At 37.1% G+C, this 23,800-nt stretch overlaps 1 protein-coding gene across 1 annotated transcript; it reads left to right on the forward strand.

Moving 5' to 3' along the window:
* The first annotated feature begins 5,528 nt into the window (after positions 1-5,528).
* LOC129255072 (gamma-butyrobetaine dioxygenase-like) lies at positions 5,529-21,746 on the forward strand. The gene is made up of 4 exons (XM_054893628.2): positions 5,529-5,653; positions 9,569-9,768; positions 16,020-16,186; positions 19,995-21,746. Exons 2-4 carry the CDS (start codon positions 9,575-9,577, stop codon positions 20,174-20,176), a joined length of 543 nt encoding a protein of 180 aa, XP_054749603.2. The 5' UTR covers positions 5,529-5,653; positions 9,569-9,574; the 3' UTR covers positions 20,177-21,746.
* Positions 21,747-23,800: the final 2,054 nt, after the last annotated feature.

Consider the following 23,800-nt stretch of genomic DNA (forward strand, 5'->3'; position numbering starts at 1 on the left):
CTACACATCCCAAAACCCATAAACAGAGGTATTACTCGTCATTCTGGGGCAAGGGGATCAAAAGTCAATTTTTCAAGATGGCATCTGGCGGCCATGTTGGATTTGACCTGAAGATGGCCTTATATTGTAAAAATGATGATAGAAATCGGTTCTACACACCCCTAAACCCCTAAAAACAGTCATTTATCATAATTTTGGGGCAAGGGGTTCAAAAGTTAGGTTTTCAAGATGGCATCTGGCGGCCATTTTGGATTTATGCAAATTAGCAAAATTGCCCAAACGGCAACTTTGGGCAACCAATCTGAATTTGTTCTAGGACCCCATAGGAACACGAATCAAGAAAAAAACTTCATCGGAAAGAACATTTCTAGGTTGGAGTGTTGAGCCTATGGGACTGTCAAATCGACTATAACATGCCGGATAGCGTGACCATTGATCACCCCTTGGAAATCGGTGCAAACAATGTCCTCTTTGCCGGGCCACATTAGTTGACGAAATCATCAACATACATTGTAGCTTCAATAGTGAAGGGTGTCACGCCAGTGCTATGCGGGATGGGTCTGGGGCGGAGACCTCTTGAAATCAAAGCCATTTAAAACCGTACAGATTGCCGCTATAAAAAGGGCCTCGACAAGAAGTACTACGGAGCCCGCCAGGTGACATGATGGAGAAAAAGTTCTCCGTGGATTATTTCGTTCCTTCGAAATATTATTTCGTTCCTACGAAATATTATTTCGTTCTCACGAATACGACTTATTTCAAGGGAATGAAATAATATTTCGTGGGAACTAAATAATAATTTCGAGGGATTTTTTCCTTCGTGTCCGTCACCTGGCGGGCTCCGAAGTAGACTCCAGCAATAACACAGCATAACGATAACCCACACACTACTCATTCTTAAACATACAAAAAAATACACACATCAATGGCGTGCCGTGGGTGACGGCATGGGGGGCACCAGCAAAAAAATTGAGTCCCTTAGTAGGCGCGCTAAGCGCGCTCAATTGCCTGGTATACTGACCTATTATAGGCATTTTAAGGACTGTGCCATTAAACGGATATATAATTCACTGATCAAATAATGCGAGCGAGATCTTTGATATTCAGACCTAAAAGGGACATTATAAGCAAATTTGTGTAATCATGATACATACCTGTCTCGCGAAACAAATAATAGGAGGGTGAAGCGCGAGCTGAAATTTTTGTTTCTATTGACCCCATGGACATTTTAAGGACTTTTTAAGGAGTCCATTAACCCTAAATGGACTAAATGGAGATGTATTGAAGACTGGGGGGGGGGGGCATGATGCCCCCTTCTGATCTCGGTCGCCATTTGGCAAGCACATTCTTTACCACATAAACTACAAGCAGGTTTTTAAAAAATCTGAAAATAATGATTTTATTTATTATTAAGAAAATATGCAAATTTATTCGTGAAATAAATTATTTGCAAATTTAACACCCAATTTTACTTCCAATTTTCTTCTTTTTTTTCCAGATGTCATCTTTGTAATCTAATTTAAAGGCTTCCACAAAGAAAAATTGCAAGTCAATTTTTTCCTTATGTATTTCTTTGTTTTTAGAATTTCTTATATATTTCTTTGTTATTATCTTTTGTTTTTCTTTTTTTTCAATGGAAATTATCACAGACCCTTTTTATGAATTTCATCTTCCCTTAGACTTTGTACACAAAGTATAAAATATGCCATTTTCGGCATGACATTGTCTCGTAAAAAGTCACGTGATGTTGCGATGCAATACCCGTATGTCGCGAATTTGGTCTCCAAAGTTGCGCGACATTAAAAAAAAGTCATAAGATTTTGCTGCACCACAGTATCTTTTTGTGTTTCGGAAATATCGCGCGAAGCGTCGAGGGGGGCGGGGGATCATGCCCCCCCCCCCAGTCGTTTTAGTCAAATAATGCGAGTGCCGACCGCTTGCTGATTTAGTTAGAATTACATCTAAACACATGAAGCACTTTTTGTATTCATTGTAATCATGATTATCATACGCATCTCACTAATCAGATATTGCGAGCGCGAAGATCGAGCTGAATATTTAGGAAATTCAGACCTGAAGAGGGGCATTCTAAGGCTTGTTTGTAGGAATTCATGAAGAGCAGACATAATCACCAATCCACATATGCGAACCCAAAGGAGACAATCACTTTAATAAGTCCTGAAAAGAAGTATATGTCACTACATAAATCAATAATAACATGAAGTGCGAGGAAATATTTGGTGTATATTTTATTCTTTTTTTTGGGGGGGGGGGGGGCACGTGCCCCTTGCCCCCCGTATTTACGCCACTGACACAAATATATATAAATATATATATATATATTATGTGTGTCTTTTCAATCCTACTGTCTGCATGTACATGTATTTGTGATGAGTTACGGGAGCGTTAAATCAGTTACAATGGCTATTCAGTGGGTTTTTTTCTTGCATTTATATATATAATAATTGATTATTATAGATAGACGCACATGATCGCAGCAGTTTGATAATAATACAAAGGCTTCCACCATTCTCAATTTTTTCTTCTCATCATGTTGTCTACAACTCGTACATCACGTCGAATCCTTGATAAGCATTGTCACTTGAAGTCAATTTCGTACTCGCCACTCCCTACGCTGAGTCCCATTAAATTATCGACTACATGTCCAAGTGGGAAGTCCAGAAGCCTCTCATTTTCTGAGTTGCGAACTGTTTGCAAACCACGATATTTTTCAACATGGGATTGGGCTGTTATGTCGGCACCACGTTGGGCCAACGGCCATCACGGTCATCGTGGTGGCTGTGATCAGTTTTCTTCTTCAAAGAGATTGAATTCTAATGTATATGCTACAGAATCAATAATCTATCCATCAAGCTGGGAAGCTTATTCCGACATCGGAATCGAAGAAATCGAGCTCGCCCCATCAATGGACAGACTGTGTGTGACGTGGAAAAGTACATCGTCATCATCGTCGACATCGTGCCCACTAATATGGCTGAGAGATAACTGTCGATGTCCCCAGTGCTTCGATACTACATCCTTCAATCGCATCATCTCCATTAAGAATATGGACGCCAAGCTCAAATCCGTATCTGGCCGATAAATGCAAGTCTGTAAGTTCAAAAACTCTTTACTGTAATTATTTGAATTTTATTTGTGTTTTTACCCGGGACCTTCTTAGAATGATAATTGCTCGATTTTTTTTAAACTTAACTATAAAAATGATTTTACATGAATTGGATTTCGGTATCCTCCTCCTCCTCTTCCTCCTTCTTCTTCTTCATAAACTTCTTCTTCTCCTTAACCTTCTTCTTCTTCTTCTTTTTCCTTCTTCTTCTTCTTCTTCTTCACCTTCTTTCACTTCAGCTTCATCATATTCTTCTATTCCATTACCATCATTACTACTACCAATCCTGCTACTTATAGATTGGTCTACAAAATAATTCCTTTTTCTCATCCTTTTTTTTTCTTTTTCTCTACCTACCAATATTTGGCAGTCTTTTCAAAAGTGTTTTTACACACGTTATTGCACTTGCTATTGCTGCTATTATCATCATCATCATCATTATTATCATCACCATGATAAAAGTTATCATTATTATTATTTTTACTGTGTGTTATGATGTTGGAGCAGTTTTTGTTGACATTATGTTCAACCTCCTAACATGCCTAACAGATAATGGTTTCCATTACAGGGTTTTGTACGCTCAATTCTCCTGTCATAATTCTTTCCTAACTCCTGTACACAGTAAAAACGCGGTTTCAATTATTTATGCACCGCTCTTTTTTAAATATGAACCTTACAGTAGTTGTTTAAATGGTTCAAACAAGTGTTTAAAATCTTAAACAACAAAGTCTAATTTTTAATATCCAATACTGGAAAAGGGTAAGCATGGATGTCTGAACTGTTAAACAACTACCATGACTACTGAAATGTTCATGGTTACACTTCGTAATTCCGAAACACGTAAATTGACTATTCCTCGATGTTCGTTAATCCCAAAAGAAAAAGGGTTCGTTAATCCGAAAAAAATAGGGTTCGTCATTCCAAAGGTTCGTTAGTCCAAAATGAAATAAGGTTTGTTATTCCGAAGGCTTAATCCGAAAACGAAATAAGGTTCCTTATTCCGAAGGTTCGTTAATCCGAAAATAAAATAAGGTCCGTTATTCCGAAGGTTTGTTAATCCGAAAATTGAAATAATCTGTGGCGAAGCCGGGAATACCGGTAGGGAAAGCTTGGTGGAGGGGGTGGCTAGAAACACTTTCATTTTCAATTGTTATGAGGATGGGAAGGCAGGGGCGCGCCGGCCGAACGTATTTTCCAGGGGGGGGGCAAAGCCAAAAACGAGTATATGTCAAAATGGGCCTATTAGTGATATTTTCACCATAAGATAATCATTTGTGTGATGTAGTTTTGTGCTTTGTAGTAAATAAGTTTAGCAAAGCCTTTTTTGAAGTGTTATTTTAAAAGAGATGTGATTCGACATTGTCATGTGAGAATCAAAATATGTTTACTAACTCATGTAGAATTATGACATCATCCGGGCATCTGGAATCATTCTTTTACCCATTCCTTACTTTGGCGCAAATCAAAATTTACATCGCAGTACAGAATACCTTCTAATTATCCAAGCGTTAACACATTAACATGGCTTCAAATTATTCGGGAGAAGATTTATTCCAGGCCATATGTAATAATTATGTGTCCATGACATATTTTTTCCTTAGATTTTCCTTCAAGTTAGTATCGTTATACTCGCAGTTGGGAAATAGGAGGATTAATTTTGAAAAAGGTCGTTTCTCGGTCCTTATGTATAGCCGACATTTGAAAAAAAATATGAGCGCATGTCAGTCTTAATATTTGAATAATATAGGACGAACAGCTTTCATTTTAGAGCACAGCACTGGGCCTATATAATAAAACACAAATCGGGTGAAGTCTAGTGTGCAAATGCCATGAAGATTGAGGTCAATAAACAAGACTTGTATAGATCTTTATTATTCGCGGCATTCATGCGACACTCCTATTTATGAAAGATAAAAGTGGCTGTTCGATAGAAGGACAAACGAAAGAAATGACCTGCAGCATATATTCCGGCAGCCAAACCCTGATTTGGGGGGGGGGGGGTGGGCAAGGTTGCATTGGAATGTCATTTTTTAACTGATTTTGACTGGTGAGACCTTCTATTTGAAGAATCTATATGCTGGAGCTCTGTCAGCATTGAGCAATTTGAGATATACTCAAAATCCAAAATGGCCGCTGGCAGCCATCTTGGATTTTCAGTTTACTCACTTTAGCATACCTAGAATTTTCAAAACTTGGAATATAAAGGTTTTAGGGGGCGGAAATCAAAAATCAGAAGTTATATTGGGGATATAACCATGCTTCGATGTCGAAATATACAAATAGCGGCCATTTTCCATATAAATGTATATATAAAGTTGATGTCTCTGCGCCTTGTAAGAAGCAAGCCGCAACTGAAGAAGTTCATGTAGTACAGACAAGAGCACAGAAGGCAAGACCTGAACCGAGACCTCAACCACTCAAAAGTGCCTTCTCCTGTCACCGCTGATGATCTGCGGACACAGCAAAAGGCTGACCCCACTCTAAGTCAGTACTACAAACTGGCAGAAGACGGCGATCCTAAACTTGGTAAGAATGGATCAGTTTCTACCTTTGTAGTTTCGAAGGGGATCTTGTATCGACATTATCAGTCGCCCCCAGAAGATGGGAACCATACAACTCAACAAGTAGTTCTTCCCAAGAAACTCAGAATTCAAGTAATGAAAATTGCTCATGAGTCTCTCTTTGGTGGACACCAAGGGATAAAGAAAACTAGTGACCGTGTTCACATGAATTTCTACTGGCCTTGAATACAGCGTGATATAACAAGATTTGTACAATCTTGTGACATATGCCAGCGAACGTTTCCTAAGGGCAGAGTTCAAAAGGTTCCTTTGGGAAACATGCCTATCATTGACACACATTTCAAACGGGTAGCTGTTGATATTGTGGGAATCAGGGTACTAATGGTAAATTCGTTTTTCAGAGCAAAAACGGAAGTCAACCTCATGGTTCGGTCTTTTAAAACACAAAAACGAAATCACAACGAGAAAAACCTGTTGTGATTTCGTTTTTGGAGACCAAAAACAGAAGAATGAAATCAGAAATACTTTTGGGCCCTTTCTGATTTCTCATTCTATACTTGTGTTGGTTATATATCAAAAACAAAATCAGAACACGTTTTCCGCTCCGTGATTCTGTTTGAAAAAACGCAGACAGCGAAAACGAAATCGGAAACTCGCTTTCCACTTCCTGCTCTGTGAAGGTCCGAAAACGCTGGAAAAAGCCATGTTAACGTGAATTTTTGTTACACGTGGTCGTAACATGCATGCACTGTACTGCGTGCACGTGTGTATAACGATCGAAAACGTAGAGGGCGCTCTTTAATATACATGAAAGAAAGGACAACTCGGCTCAGAGACGAGCGGAAACCGTATTTCGATACGGCTGCTGGCTGTGCAAAAAACAAAATCACAGAGCAGGAAGTGGAAAGCGAGTTTCCGATTTCGTTTTCGCTGTCTGCGTTTTTCCAAACAGAATCACGAAGCGGAAAGCGTGTTCTGATTTTGTTTTTGATATATAACAAACACAAGTATAGAATGAGAAATCAGAAAGAGCCCAAAAGTATTTCTGATTTCATTCTTCTGTTTTTGATCTCCAAAAACGAAATCACAACAGGTTTTTCTCGTTGTGATTTCGTTTTTGTGTTTTCAAAGACCGAACCATGAGGTTGATTTCCGTTTTTGCTCTGCGATGATCGGGAATGAAAAACGAATTATCCATTAGTACCCTGATTCTTGATGATGCCATACCTGAACTGACTTGAGCAGCTGAGCTTACTATTGGCTCATTGCTAGTGGACTTATGACTTCGTAAAATGCTCAAATCAGAGTTACGAGAGATGTTTTCAGTGGTCCCGTAAAAGGAGATGAAATAGATGGGCTCTATTCAATGCATTATTCAGTAGTCGAGTAAAAGGAGATCAATGCATGGGCTCTATAGAATTGCCTTTTGCTCTTTGTCATAGCAGATACAAAGTTTTGTAGTCTCTCTGTTTACATGGTCTAAAGCCGGTAAAACAAATTGCATCTAACGTTGAAATATTGAAACGTTATTTTTCTTCTTTTTTTAATTCTCAAATGAAAACAATCAGTTGTTTCAAGTATTTTCTTTCAGCATACAGATCTCACCCTGTTTCAACAACTGTCATTGCAAATATGGCAATGTTGTAGTTTACTTCAGGAGGATTAAAGGATTGTTTTGTCACAGTCAAACCATTACTTTAAGAAGTGGATAAACATCTTACCCCTTCCCGTACACTTTAAGTTACTCTAGGATATCTTAAGGAGTAATTATATTATATTGCATCATCAGATTGAAATATGTAAAAACCATACGAACATAAAAAAAGTCATTCCAGAGATATAAGTTGGAAATTATTCAGATGATTAATATGCCTGATCATATACATCACATACATGTACCGAGAACTCAGATATCCTACTTTTTGCACTTAATCTTGATATTTCAATTACTGGCTCATTCAAACTGAAGTCTCAATATTGTTCATTATCCCAATCCTTTCACCTTGTCCGAATAGAAACAGGAAATACTGATAAATAAGTTATCTGAGTCTATATACTTATAAAGGTACTGTAATGCTTTTTCTATGGTGGCCACCTTCTTCATCTATTTTCATCTATTTGTATATTTCGACATCAAATCATAGTCGTATCCTCAAAATAACCACATATTTGACTCTCTGCCCCCTAAAACCATTATATTCCATGTTTTGAAAATTCTAGGTACATAATTAAACGAAATAGTGCATATTCTAGGGTGGCAATCTTGGAAAATGGACGCTGTTTCTATATTTTGAGAGCAAAACATGATCGAATTCCTTAAATACCCTAAGATTTGAATTTTCCACCCCCGAAACCTTCATAATTATATTCCAAGGTTTGAAAATTTTAGGTATCCTATACAGTAAATAAACAATGTAATGCATGTTCCGAGGCGGCCATCTTGAAAAATGGCCACTATTTGTATATTTCGACATCAAAGCATGGTGATATCCACATATAAACCTCAGATTTGGACTCTTCACCCCCTAAAATCAGTATATTCCATGTTTTGAAAATTCTACGTACCCTATACAGGAAATAAAAAGTATAATGCATGTTGTATGGCGGCCATCTTGGAAAATGGTCTCTACATGTATTTGTATATTTCGACATTGAAGCATGGTGATCTCCCCAAATAAACCTCAGATTTGGACTTTACACCCCCCTAAAACCAGTATATTCCATGTTTTGAAAATTCTAGGTACCCTATACAGGAAAGAAACAATATAATGCATGTTATATGGCGGCCATCTTGGAAAATGGCCGCTATTTGTATATTTCGACATCGAAGCATGGTTATATCCCCAAAATAACTTCAGATTTTGATTCTCCGCCCACTAAAACCTTTATATTCCAAGTTTTTAAACTTCTTGATGTGCTTAAGTGAGAAAACAGAAAATCCAAGATGGCTGCCGGTGGCCATTTTGGATTTTCGTATATATCCCAAATTGCTCAATGCTGACAGTGCTCCAGCATGTATATTCTTCAAATAGAAGGTTTCACCAGTCAAAAATCAGTTTTTTTTAAAACTATGACATTCCAATGCAACCTTACCCCCCCCCCCCCCCCCCCCCCTTGGCTGCCGGACTAATAATATGTTTTATTGCTAATAAGTTTTAGTCTCTAATGAAAGAAACCGAAAAGATAGAAATGGGTCTTTTGTCGTTTATCTCTGGAATGCGCTTTAAGTCCTTTCATTATGTAGGAAAATTTTCTCTTTATACTCTAAGGAAATAGAACACCCCCCCCCCCCCCACGATCATGGCATGCATCTCTCGCGTAGCCGGTATGGTATATATCAAGATCTTTGCCATAGCGATCTCTAATTGGCAAAAATGGGTATCAACGTAAGCTGATTTACACAGTAAACAAATTATAAAAATTAACGCTGTTTACTATATGAACCTTACAGTAATTGTTTAAACAGTTTAAACAAGTGTTTAAATCTTAAGCAACAAAGTTTAATTTTCAATATCTAATCTTCAATAAATTAAACATGCATGTTTAAACGGTTAAACAAATACTGTAAGGTTCATATATAACCGCGTTGTATAAAATCTTAAACAGCGTTTTTACTGCATGTGTAAAAACTAAGATTATAACCGTTAGGCCTATTCAAGTAGATTTGTCATTACCTTCATTGATAGACCTACTTGTTTTTATTTATTTTTTCTTAATTCACTGCTTATCGACTCGACATTCCGAACCCCCTATCCCCCTCCTATTTTTTGACCTAACAGCCATCCCTTAACTCAGTGATACAAATATTTGCAATTAATCGTTACACAGACTATTTAACATAATCTCTGTTGCCTGCGCACTTTCTTTAAAATATTTCCCCAAATCCATTTCTAATCCATACATTTCTAATGACATATAGATTCAGATGCTACACTGTTTACAGCAATCGGATCAGGGTGGTGAAAATATCATCGTAGACGGGTTCAAGGTTGCTAACGACCTTCGGGAGACCTCACCAGACTCGTATGATATTCTTACGAAACAAGTCTTGGAATTCTATGATCGAGGAACGGACTCTCTTGGAGAGTTCTTCAACATCTCCCGTAATCATGTAATCAGGTACGTGCCATAATTGACGTGATCGAATGTTTGGGAGATGTTTCGCGAAAATATAGGAGTGATATAATGTCATGATTTAAACACCAACGCACAGCATTGAGCGAGGTGCCACCTGGAAAAACAAACATTTTTAAATGGTCGTTCTAGAGATCAGGACCCCGTCTTACAAAGAAGTAAGATTGATCAAATCAATCACAACTATGGAAGCCAGCAACGTCAAGATCTAAAATACATGTTTGTTCAAATTATTTTCTAGATATGATGTATATTCACATATTCATATTTTTTTTGAAAATTCAGTGTGCTTCTTTTTGTTTACAAAAGACATTGTGCAAATTTCCTGAAGAAAACCAAATTACCCATCCTTTTTCATGATTAACAAAACATGAATAGAGTGTCCCATGTTTAGATATAACATTTATTTTTTCCGCTCGCGCTCGCATCAATTGTTTAGTTTTATACCTATACCGTTTATTTCAAAAGTGCTCAGAATGTCAATCTTTTAGGTCGGAATGTCAACAGAATTTCAGCTCGCGCTTCGCGTTCGCATTATCTAAAAGTTGAAATATGTATTGTCTTGATGGCTAACTGCAAATCGTCCTTCCCTTTGCGATCAAGCCAAAACCCATATAAAAAAATTCTGCTCGCGCTTCGCGTTCGCAGTAATTCTAGTTACACGCATCTTGTTCAGGTGCACAAACATTGCCCAGAATATTCAATTTTCAGGACAAAATACATGAAATTCCAAAAATTTTCAACTCGCGCTTCGCGCTCGCACTATTCAAATAGGTCTTATGAGATTATTACATTTTTTATGTTGTTTTACAAGAACAAAGCTAATGATTGACTGTTAGGACATCGGAGTTTTGCTTCCCCCCCCCCCCAATTTTTCACGACCTATAGAAAATGGGGAAAGGGATAAGTGTGAAACATAGGCCTATAATTTTTCAAATGTTATGTTAAAATCTATCACAAACTTTGATTTTTGTAATTAAAATGTCAAATTTTTTGCTCGCTCGCTCGCAACTTCTTATTAATTTTACGCGATATGCCGTATCGAGCTCCCTCAAACTTTTGGCTCATTACGCCACTGAGACGTCTTCAAAGAAGCAAACAAAAATCAACTTTGAGCGGCCGATAGGAGGAAATATGGGTGAACAAAAAATTCGCCCCCGCCCCCTATTGGCGGGGGCTGGATCCGCCCCTGATATTTACTTTGTTTGAAAAACCATTTTCTTATCCATGTCATAATCTAGCGTTTCGCATATCTCCAGTCAGCGGCCAGAGTACAGCCCCGCCGCGGGCTCAGGCGGGCATAGCTACAGTGATACAGTGATTTGTATTTCTTATAAGGCCCCTTCAGGGGCATGGAAGATACAATATAGTAACAACAAATATAGATATAGATAAAAAAAAAAGTTAAAAGATAACAAAAGGTTAAAATATCAGACTCTTACAACAAACAGGTAAAAGGCAAGAATCGAAAATAAAATATATGGACTAATAACATCAGTGGCGTAACTACGGGAGGCATGGGGGGCACGTGCCCCCCCCCCCCCCCCCCCATCGGCTGGCCAAAAAAAAAAACACAGGGAAAATGAGAAAGAGAATGAGAAAGGAAGAGAAAAGTAGTGGGGAAAGAAGAAATTATGTTCATTACAAATTGCATATTATAATTATGTTATATTACATGAGAAACATTTTTTCATAACTTTAAAACATTATTTGCTCAGGGTCTATGTCTTCATTGTTCCTGGAACTCGCATAGACTGTTTAAAGAGATATATAATCCTGCTGTACTAAAACCTCCAGTTTTTTAATCAATATACTGTACACCAAATACATTTCCTCGTTATTATTATTATTTCATGTAGTGACATTTGCTTCTTTTTCATTACTACTTAAAGTGATTGCCCTTTTTAATATAAAACATTTCCTATCCGTGCTAACATTCGCGTTAGTTGATTGGTGAGATGTCTGCTCTTCATGAATTCCTAAAATCAGAAATGTAATTTTTTCTGATCTTAATATCAAAAATTTTCAGCTCGCGCTCCGCGCTCGCACCATTTGGTTAGTGAAATACGTACGGTCTTAGTGAAAACAAGCCTTAGAATGCCCCTCTTCAGGATTGAATTTCCTAAATTTTCAGCTCGCACTTCGTGCTCGCAGTATTTCATTAGTGAGATGCGTATAATATATTCCCTGTTTGGGGTCAATATATACCAAAAAAATCAGCTCGCGCTTCGCGCTCGCATTGTTTGTTTAGCGAGGCAGGTACGTATCATGATTACAAAAAAATTGCTTATAATGTCCCCTTTTAGGCCTGAATATCAAAAATTTTCAGCTCGCGCTTCGCGCTCGCATTATTTAATCAGTGAGATACATATCCGTTTAATGGCACTGCATGTCCTTAAAATGTTTCTATTAGGTCAGTATACCTGGCAACTGAGCTCCCTCAAAGTGACTCGAAATTTTTGCTGGTGCCCCCCCCCCATGTACGCCACTGAATAACATGGCATAAAAATAGTCTGAACTACGTACGTGTAAATTAATTTTAAAAAGACCAATTCAACGACTGGAAGTGCATGAAAAAAGGAAAGATAACAAAATTATTTGAACTTCGATATGATGACTTAAAAATATTTTGGATAAATTCTTTAAGTGCTTAATAGATTTAACATTGAATAGCTGATTAAACTTAATGACATTAGGTCTACGGTAATAATAAGGCCTAACATACTTCTTACGCTATGATGACCAGTCGTACGAGATGGTTACTGCGAACGCCTAGCGCGAGCAGAAATTTTATTAACTGTTCTCTGGTTCTAGCATTATCGAAAAGGGGCGAAAAGGGACATATTAAGGACTGCTTACAGTTACCCACGAAGACGGTATATATTTCAATAATGCGAGCGCGAAGCGCGAGCAATTTTTTTTATTTTTTTTTTGGGCATTCCGACCTAAAAAAAAGGGTCATTCTAAGCACTTTTTGGATTGATAAATGGGATAGGTATGTAACTAAACAATTGATGCGAGCGCGAAGCGCGAGAGGAGGAAAATTGAGATTTTAGACCTAAAAGCGGGGCCACTCATATATTTTGTAAATCATAAATAGGATATAGTTAATTGGGTATCATTAATAATGCGATCGTGAAGCGTGAGCAAATATTGATATTCTGATGTGAAACTGGATAATTTAAGTACACTTTAAATAAAGAGCATACAGGCTATCGCGCATGTTTTAGATTTAGACCTAGAATCTGGGCATTCTAAATACATGTGTTCAATGGAACGTTATGGAATACACGTAGACAATAGGAACTTGGCAAATCAAACAATGTGACCACGCAGCGTGAGCTTAAAATGCTGATATGTAGACAATAAACTGAACATTTTACAGAGCACTTACATTTGTAAATGAAAAAAATAATGAAAGCTCGATGTTCGAGCTAAAATATGTTTTGTATATTGACTTTAAAACTTGCTCCATATCAGCCAATTGAGCAAGATATGAATCTCATCGAACAGGCAATTCTGGCGCAAAGCGCCAGCAAAATTTTTATGTAGTAACATGAAATATTTTTTTTTGCAAGTCTTTCCCTCACATTATTTCATTCACTCGTTTTCCTCCTCTTATTTTCCTTTTCTTTTTTTTTCTCCTCTCTTTTTTCTTATTTTCCTTTTTTTCTTTTCTTCTTTCTCCTTTTTTTTGCTCTGCCAATTTTTTTCAGGGGGGGGGGCACACCAAATCTCAGGGGGGGGCACATGCCAACCCCCCCCCCCCGTAGTTACGCCACTGCTTGGCAGAGCAAAAAAAAAAAGAAAGGGACAGAAAGAAAGAAAAAAAAAAGAGAGGAGAAAAAAGAAAAGGAAGAAGATGAATTAATAAAATAAGATGAAGGAAAGACTTGGAAAAAAAAATTCATGTCACTATACAAAATTTTCGCTCGCGCTTCGAGCTCGCATTGCCTGTTGGGTGATTAACATGTATTGTTCAATATGGAGGTTAAATATCAAGTTTGGAAGTCAATATACAAAACATATTTTACCTCGGTAATCGAACTTTCATTGTTTTGTGTGATTTAGAAATTGATTTTTAAAAGGTGCTCTGTAAAAATGTCAGTTTTATGGTCTGAATAATCAAATTTTCTGCTTGCGCTGCGCGCTCACGAATTTTTATTTATCAGGTACCTATATTTTCATGTATTCCATAAAGTTTTCAAAATATCCCTTTGCAGATCTGATTGTCGAAACGTATCAACTAGCGCTGCACGCTTGCATTCGATTAGCGAGTATATGTCTCAATATTGATTATAAAACAAACTACTTAAAATCCCCTTTTCATGAGTTAAGCAAAAATTTCGGCTCGCGATTTAATGGTTATAAATATATTAACTGAATAGTGATACATCCTATTCATAATTACAAAAGTGCTTGGCATGAGGAGTGTTCAGGCCATAATATCATCAAATTCCGCTCCCTCATTATGCATTAATAAATAAGATATCCATTTAATAATTAAATTTTCCCTTCGTTTAATCTCGGGCTTAGCAAGAGGAATAGGAAGATATTCATCATTTTCGTATGATAGCATGTTAGGATGTCCCGGTCCTATGTCAAAACTCAACGTAATGATAATAAAAAATATCATCTCTTTATCAAGTGCGATCCATATCCACCTCACAATTTTCTTACAAAGTGCTTGAAATATAGAGCTGAATTTGACCCTTTTTAAGATCGGAATATCAACTATTTTAAGCTCGTGCTTCGCGCTCGCTTTGATTTTCATGATAAAAGATATATTTAGAATGCCTAGATTCTAGGTCTAAATCTGAAACGCGCGCACGCATGTTTATTCAGCTACGCAACTTGTTCTCTATTTAAACATCCAGTTTCAAATCACAGTATCAAAAATTGTCTGCTCGCGCTTTGCGCTCGCATTATTAATGTAGGAAGATCCCATCTTACTCATCCTTTTCATGATTAAAAAAAACATGAATAGAGTGTCCCGTCTTAGGTCTAAATCTCGAATTATTCCGCTCGCACTTCGCGCTCGCATCAATTGTTTAGTTAAATAGCTATTCTCTCTAAGTTACAAAAATTGACTAAAATTTTCAATTCTTAATGTAGAAATGTCAAAATTTGTTCAGCTCGTGCTTCGCGCTCTCATTATTTGTTGAGAAATTCAACTTCTTCATGGCTAAATGCAAGCAGTCCTTCAGGACTTCAGGTACCCTTTCGATCAGTTCGAAACGTATATAAAAATTTCTGCTCGCGCTTTGCGCTCGCATTATTTGATTGTTGAATTATGTAACGTTTTCATGGCTAACTGCAAGCAGTCTTTAACGGGTAGGTCTAAATTTTCGATCAGTTAAAAACGTGTATCAAAAATTTCCGCTCGCGCTTCGCGTTCGTTATTTAGTTGAATACACATCGTTTTCATGATAGCAACTTTGACCAGAATGTTAAAATTTTAGCAAAAAATAGTACGATATAAACAAAAAATGCTCGTGATTCTCGCTCGCATTACATATATATTATATTTTTATGTTGATTTATAAGAATAAAGATAAGAAGTGACTTTCGGACTACCCCTTCAAAGAAACAAACAAAACTCATCTTTGAGCGGCCGATCGGGGAAAATATGACTGAAAATTCCGCCGCCCCCCCCCCTCCCTATTGGCGAAGGCTGGATCCGCCTCTGGAATGGCATGCATGGTGTCCATGAAAGAATTTTGTACACGAAAAGCAGATATATAGGGCCTGTAACACAAAGCCTAGCAATGATTGTAGAACGGTTTTCTACGTTTGGTTCCATTGACTATAATGTACAATCAATGTTAAAATCGGGTGTATGATTAATACCATGGTCACATTTGCTCTACGGCGGCCGTACGTCGAGTCGAAAACAGCCGTTTCAACATTTTTTATACCAACTACATATAGGTGGTTTGAATTAAAATTAATAAAACGGCTGTTGTCGACTCGCCGTACGGCCGCCGTAGAGCAAATGTGACCAAGGTATAATCGTTAACCATTGTGTTACGGGACCCTAATGTCTGCGTCCTCGAGATTGCGAAAGTTCGCTGTTTGTGTCTGATGGACGGACGACATTTGGATTCCTTAGTCTCGCCTCATCACCTCTTGTTGGCAAGACAATAAAGGGAGGAGTCGGAATTACAATCTCAGCACTTGAGATACATCCGATGGCAATTTTCATGAATATCATCGATCTTTATTTTGTATTTTAGGTTGAATGAGAAAAACGAAGTTGCCCAAATTACATTCACTGAACATGGACGAAGTGCCATTGCACGGATGCATGCTGATGACGTCATCAATACATACAAAGCGTTAATGGCGTTCATTGATCTGCTGTACGCACAGGAAAACGTATTTGAATACAAGATGGAAAACGGTAAGATTTAATCTAGGCACGTTTAAAAGCAAACTACTATTAATACAATAGAGTACAGAAATATGAGTCTTCGATTTTCTTTCTTTCTTTTTGTTTTATTTCAGCGGTTTTTGTATACATAATTCGGTAGAGCATGGCGAAGACACCCAAATTTCAGTTGGAATCGGTCCATGGGGGCCCCAAGGTTTGAACTCAAGAATACATAATGTACTATGAAATAGGCAAATAATGCATTGACTCCAACATGTCGAACGGTTCGTATTCTGAAGTCTATAACCCTGCATTAAAATTATTGGAAGCCAAAAATTGTAAAATATTGTTTACATTGTATGTTTCTTATTTTTACTGTGCTCTTTCCTAATTCGTTTATGGTGAAAGCAACTATTGGTCACTCTCACTATGCCATTTCGCCGGATTTTTTTTGGAGAAATTGAAAATTATACATTTTTGGAAAGGTTATTGTATAAGGAATCAGAATAAAAATGTTTCCATTTGCACCGATACCTATATACCCGCCATTTTGGATTTTTTTTTTACAAAATGGCCACCAAAAGCAGGGTTTTCGACAATATCTCGGTTTCTGAGTAACCTAGAATCATGACGCTGGCACCTAAACCACCTATTATGGGATCAAGGAATCTGTTGGCATCAAAATAATCAACTTTAATAAAAAAAGAAAATCATTAATTGTATGATATTTTTTGTCTTATCCTATGTATTGCAGACTCAAACACACATTAAAGTCTAGATTAAACGGTGTTGCAAATTAAGCAACCTGAACACCCGGCCTGAACATAAAACCTTTCAGTAAGGGAAATGTTATTGACTTAAAATTGCAAAAAATAGCACTATAAATAGATTCTTCATTCTAACTATACAATTATTAACTCTCTTGCGAAATTTGATGACTTTTTCATGTATTTTGAGTGAGAGAGGTATAAACTCATTGTAGTAATCTTGGGCGGTCTAAAAATGCCAAATTCTTTTGAATGCGCAATTCTTAGGAGCATCAATTTGGGTGAACTTTGAAGCTCTATAGCAGGGATTCTCAAATGGTGGCGCGCGCGCCACTTGTGGCGCACCGAGCCTTGCGGAGTGGCGCTTGGAAGCCGGTATAAAAAAAATAAAAATAAAGAAAAATTAGGGAGATATAAATGTATCTACCAGTAACCTGGAAATAAGGATTTGCTGATCATTTTAATACAAAGAGAAAACAAAAACTCTTTACTTGACACTTAATTGATTTCCTCAAATTTTGTTCAATTTATCATTCGATAACATCTATTATAGAGGATCGATGTTGTTCTTTTTATTTATTCTATGCGGTACAAAATTTGAAAACCCCGTTTGTAGGATTTCTATTTCAACGGCGAGAAATGTTGCATTTCCAGAGTATCCTTTTTGTTTAAGAGTTCAACATCAAATAATGTGATATCCATAAAGCATCCTGATCATAAAAAAATATGAATTTGGGGCATAACAAGCAGAAAATTTGTTTACGGAGCCGATTAAAATCCGAAGGTGTAAAGTGAAATACATACATGCTCAGATGTGTTGCCTGCCGTGATTGCCTGCATGCACTCTTGCTTAACACGAACTGAATAAATGATACTGCACGTGAGTTGTAGAGGGGCAGTTTGGGCGCTAGTGCAGTGCAACGCCTAATTTTCAGCCCTTGCAAAATCGGGGAACGTAACTTTAGCCACTGGCGTACAGATGGGGGCGGGGATTGGGGGCCCCCAAGTGTTTCACGGCCAAGAAAACAAAAGGAGAAAAGAGGAGAAAAGGAAAGAAAAGGGAAATATTGTATTATCTTAATATTATGTCAAAATATAGATTTTTGAATTGAAAAGTTCAATATTTTTGCTTCAGCTGCCATATCTAGCCCCTCATTTTTTTTACTCATTACGCCACTTGCTTCAGCCAATAGATCTGGTGCAGAACAGTCTGAACTAGTGGTATCATTGGTATGTTGTGAAAAAGTCACTGGTCATTTTTCTTTTAATATTGTGTAGTTTGTTGGCATTTGTATTTCTTCTTTTGATATTAATTAGAGCCCCTCTGGGCAATTTAAAAAGCCTCATATTCCAAAACTTCTTGGGGCTCTGCCCCCTCGACCCCCACGCCACCAGGGGCCTCTGGGCCCCCCATCCGCTGATACATTGCTGGTTTGCGTAATGGATAGTGGAGCATTACAGATTCTCAACAAGAAATGTGGCGCTTCCAAAAAAGTAATTGAGAATGGCTGCTCTATAGCAAATAATCAAGCATATGGACCTATGTTAATTTTTGCATATTTCGAATATTAAGGTTCTAAAGTATCTATGTGCAAAGTTTGGTGAAAATGACATGGATTTCACTTTAACTGTGGAACGTCCTTAAGCAAAACTTTCTTATTGTACATCCGCTTTTGATGAAATTTTCAGTGTTATATTTGTTGCATCTTTCTCTTTTTCTTCAAATCAACTTTTTTGGGCGATGGACTTGTCCTTTTAATTTTTATGGAGCTAGTTCATGAAACTTGGACATAAGAGTATGATTGTTTGCACACATCTTAGATCACATGATCATGGTCAAAGGTCATTTTGGATCAATGGACATAGTATTTTGTTATCATATGAATGTTTTCTTTTGTGAATAATTATTCAATAAAAAAGCTGTTTTCAAAGTCAGCACCAGGACAAATTTCCAATAATTGAATACCCATTGGGTACCCATTGAAACCAATTGACTATTGGTCCCATTTGGAACCAATTGGTCTCGATTGGTCCCCAATTTTGACACCAATTGACTGCAATTGGTGTCCAAATTGAGGACCAATCGGGGAAGCAATGGGAACTTGTCTAATTGGCACAAGTAAAATAAGTAGAATAATATTACTTCAGTAAGACATGAGGAAATTCCACTAATATCTGCTTGTGCTACTGTAGAAGCATACTGTCTGCATATATATTAATTTAAAGGACAGAGATATTGTGCAAAATTTTATTCCATCTGGTGAAGAGCAGTTGTTTGGTCGCCAAATTGAATTCTAATTGGGCCAGTTGAGACCAACTGACGCTACAATAGGACCTCAATAAAAACTGTGGTGTTAAAACTGACACCAATTGGTGTTAATAGAGGACCACACCCTGAGGTGTTAAAATAACACCCTAGAGATTGAACATAACACCAAAGAGTGTAAATGTAACAACCATAGGTGTTGTAATTACACCTATATGTGTAAAACTAGCACCACCAATTTAACACCGGTGTAAAATAACTGGTGTGGTCCTCTATGTACACCGGTTAACACCACAGTTTTTGCTGTGTGGTATCTAATTTGGATCCATCGGACATATTGGAACCCATCGATATCAACTGAACCCAAATTGAAACCAATTGAAAAGGCAATGGATGTGCAACAATTGGAATTTTGTCCTGCACTGCTGCTACATCACTTGTTAATTTATTTGTCTACTCTCTACATCTTTGTATGTTCTTATATTTTTTAAACGTGTATATTTCAGCCACTGGCTGCCAATGATCAGGTATTACCAATTATCCATTACTATACTATAATAACTCTTCTATGATGTGCTATATACTGATCATGATAAGGAAAAGTGGTATTGACTAGCAATTTAGATTTTTTTAAATATATATTTACAATGCTCGCTCACTTTTATCATTCTTACAAAACACCATTATTGTTATATGAGCATTTTTAAGGGGGTGGGCTCATTATCTCTGAATCACATCATTACTTAGTATGTCTTGCTTGAATTATCATCAATACATTTTCGTGTTTTTTTTTTTCATCCCGAAGGAGATATTCTGATCATGGATAATTACCGAGTTTTACATGGACGGAAAGGTTTTACCAATCGACCAGGATCGATCAGACACCTAGAAGGAGGTTATTTAGATTGGGATACGGTATCCTCAAAAATCAGAATTCTTAAGAAAAAACTCGACGCAATGGAACAGTATAGTTCATTGTCAAATTAGGGTAGGCCATACTCTGATATCGAAGGAGAATTACTTACTTAAGTCCCGTGTACAAGCACAGTGTTTTGAGATACAACACGCATGGATTCCATTGAGATAATAGTTTTGAGAAATTTGTAATATGGAACTAAATATTTTTTTAACGGTCAAGCCCACCCCAGATAAAAAAAATACATTTCATCAATAAAGAAAAGCTAAACAAGCATAGAGCTGAAAATGTCATCAAAATCGGATGTAAAATAGTTTTTTTAAAAAAAGTTGGGACGTTTAAAGATCGATTTTAAAAAAAGTTTAAAAATGTACAACCCAGCGATATGCCAATGAGATATTCGATGACATCAATCACAATTTTTTTATTGTATGAATTATACGATGTTTCAATATTTACAGATTTGAAAATCAGGACCTCTTAATTGAATTACAGAAGGGTAAAACAGTAATTCCACATGGGTGTTTAGGGGCAAATGAACCTTTGTTTCACATGAAAATGAGGAGAAAATAAATATTTACAAAACAAATAGCGGGTGATGTCATCGGCCCCATCTTTTGAATACTTATTACAATATCCTAACTCATCTTATTCTACATCCGAATGAATGAAATGTTCAATGTTATGCTTGTTTGATTTTTTTCTCTCTCTTTATTCAAATCAACTTATTTTGTTGGGGGTAGACATGCGATTGAGTTACCTTTGTTTAGTTTTTAATAATTGATATTAGATCATCCAGTTGTATGTTACCTATTTTTTTATTCGGATATCATGGCCCAGTGATGGTGGATTCAGTACTAAACGATATATTTGTTTTAAAGGGTCAAAGTTTTCACATATTCTCTGTCAGACGAGAAATGAATATTGATCAAATGTCACCATAATTTTCAACTTCCCCGTATTAATTATGTTTAAAAACTAAAGCAAAAAAAAAAAAAAAAAACCGGCCACATTTTTTACACACCTTTGAGCTCTCTTAACAACGCTATTTCCACCAGGCGCAGGCCTGCATGGACCTCCTTTTGTGATACTGTACTTTCTTCTCCCCTCCCCCTTCCTGTCATTCTCCACCATCCACTTGCTTGACCAATCAGATGGTCACTCTCCCTCATCTTGTGCCCATTCCTGTGGCATAGCCCCTGACCTTACACACTCGTTCATCTGAAGGTACAGATCGTGTGACAGGAGTTATTAGTCATCGATTAACTTCCACCTCTTCTGAACAATTACTGCCTCCATTCATCCGATAAAAAAAAACACGTACTGCTTGAAAAAAATTGATACACTGCCTTCGGGTTTAACTGCAAAACTATGGCAATAAATATTAGAGTCATCAAGAAGCTTAAAAATTTTCTCCAAGCACAATGCACGATCCATGTTGTATTGTGCAATAATTTTATCATATCTTTAAAGGGATGGTCCAGGCTGGAGATAAATAAATAATGCAAAATTTACAGACTGAGCAAAATGCTGAAAATTTGATCAAAATCGGATAACAAATAACGAAGTTATTTAATTTTAAAGATTTGCATTATTCCGTTGAAACACTTCTAGGCATGTCTTTATCGAGTATTCATTAAGTGGGCTGATGATTTCATTTCCCCATATTTCAGATTTCATATTTATTGCCGCAACTTATTTCATCATAATGGAGGCACATCATTTACACTACGCAACACTACGCCGCCATTTGTTTTGCATACGCTAGTCTACGCAGGTCTACGCAAGTGGGTACGCGGGAGGAACGCAGAAAATTAAACACGTTTAATTTTTTGGCGTACTGTTGGCGTAGAGCCAGAGAACGCAGGACATACGCAAGCCTACGCAACACTACGCAACTGTACGCCACTCCTACGCAACACGACGCCAAAATGCCCCGGTTTCTCAAAACGCCTTTTTTGGAATGGCGTAGTGTTGCGTAGAGTTGCGTATAGACTGACGTAGACTTTCGTAGACTTGCGTAGACCTGGCGTAGAGTTGCGTATAGTTGCTAATTATTGGCGTACTCATGATGGATCCTACTGTTTCTCATCAGGTTTTTGCTGATTGTGCAGTCAGTCACGATAAAAGCTCTGCAATAACCAAATCAGCACTGCACTTAATTTGAATGCTTGATTGTTCTGTCCATATTGATGCAAGATGCCAAAGAATAAGACCAAGAGGGGCAAGAAATCTCCTGTCCTTTCTGTTTCAAGTGACCAAGGTGGAGATTCACCTGCACCACAATCTGAACATAGTGATGCAGCTAGCGATGAAACTCCAAAACAACAAAAGGAAAAGAGTCAGGCAAAACAATCAAGGTATTTTGTAGATCAAAAACAGAAAATTGAAGTCAGAAATACTCGGTGGGCTTTTTCTGATTTCTCATTCTAAATTTGTATTTTTATATATCAAATACAAAATCAGAACACGGTTTCAGCTCTGTGGTTCTGTTTGCAAAAACGAAAAAAGCAAATCGCAACACTCTTTCCGCTCCTTAATTCTGTTTTCGGACAACCTCACCGCAAACATCAAAATTGACGTCGGTTCTCTGATTTCTGATTTGCTTTTCGTTCATCAATATTAAAGAACACCATCTACGTCAACAAAATGTTTAAAGCGCCAAATTTCATAATTATCTTGATAGAATTCAAAGTAAACCAACGTTCTAGCATATATACTGGCAAGCATATTGATGTCGATCTGTATTCATGGTTGGGGCTGCTTTGTTCTCTTGTGAGGGATCTTTTTTGGGGGATATCTTTTATTTCATTTGTTTTTTTTAGTTTGGGCGGAGGTCAGTGGGGGAAAGACACGATAAAAGGGCAAAATAATTTCAAATTAAGTGAGTGATCGAGGGAAGCGAGCGAGCCAAAAATAGCTTCTTAATACATAAATCAATTTGTTATGACGGATTTCGTCATGATGTTTCAAACATATATCATATCATAATCAGTTACAAAAATTTGGTTTATCTATTTAAAAGGCTATTTTTGGCTCGGTCGCTTCCCTCGCTCACAGCATTTTGAAATCAATTTAGCCCTTTATGTCATGTCTTGTCCCGAAAACTTTAGAATGGACTTAACAGACAACTAATTACATTTTTATCCTACTTTACAGCAGTACAGTGTTCCCGACAGCAGCAAAGATTTTTTTATTTATTTATGTATTTATTAAAAGTCAATGCATAACATATAATACACAACATATAAATAAATCTCTAATGTTTAGAAATAAAACAGATCAAAGAAAATTAAAATGTATACATGTAATTGAAATTATTTGAAAAAGGAAAAAAATGATTATAGCAATAATAAAAAGGCAGAGTAAACGACATAAAATAGACAACAGTATATTTAAATTGAATAAACATATGAACTAAGAACCTCGAGAATGAATTACTTCAAAATCTTAAAAGCTTGTTGGGCTCCTGGGGACAGGAGAAAAAGCAATGAGCAGCAGAGAGTTGCTTGAGAAGTTTATAAAGCAGGGAATGATATAGGCCTACTGTATTTTATTTCCGCAAAGATGCCATACGCAGCCGTACGCAACGCTACGTAGACAAGTTACGCAACTCTACGCGACACTATGCTCCCCTACGCAGGGACTACCCCGATGAGTACGCAGCGAATATTCGCGTACTCCCTACGCAACTC

The sequence above is a fragment of the Lytechinus pictus genome, chromosome 2 (genome assembly GCF_037042905.1).
Source record: "Lytechinus pictus isolate F3 Inbred chromosome 2, Lp3.0, whole genome shotgun sequence".
NCBI classification, from domain to species: Eukaryota; Metazoa; Echinodermata; class Echinoidea; order Temnopleuroida; family Toxopneustidae; genus Lytechinus; species Lytechinus pictus.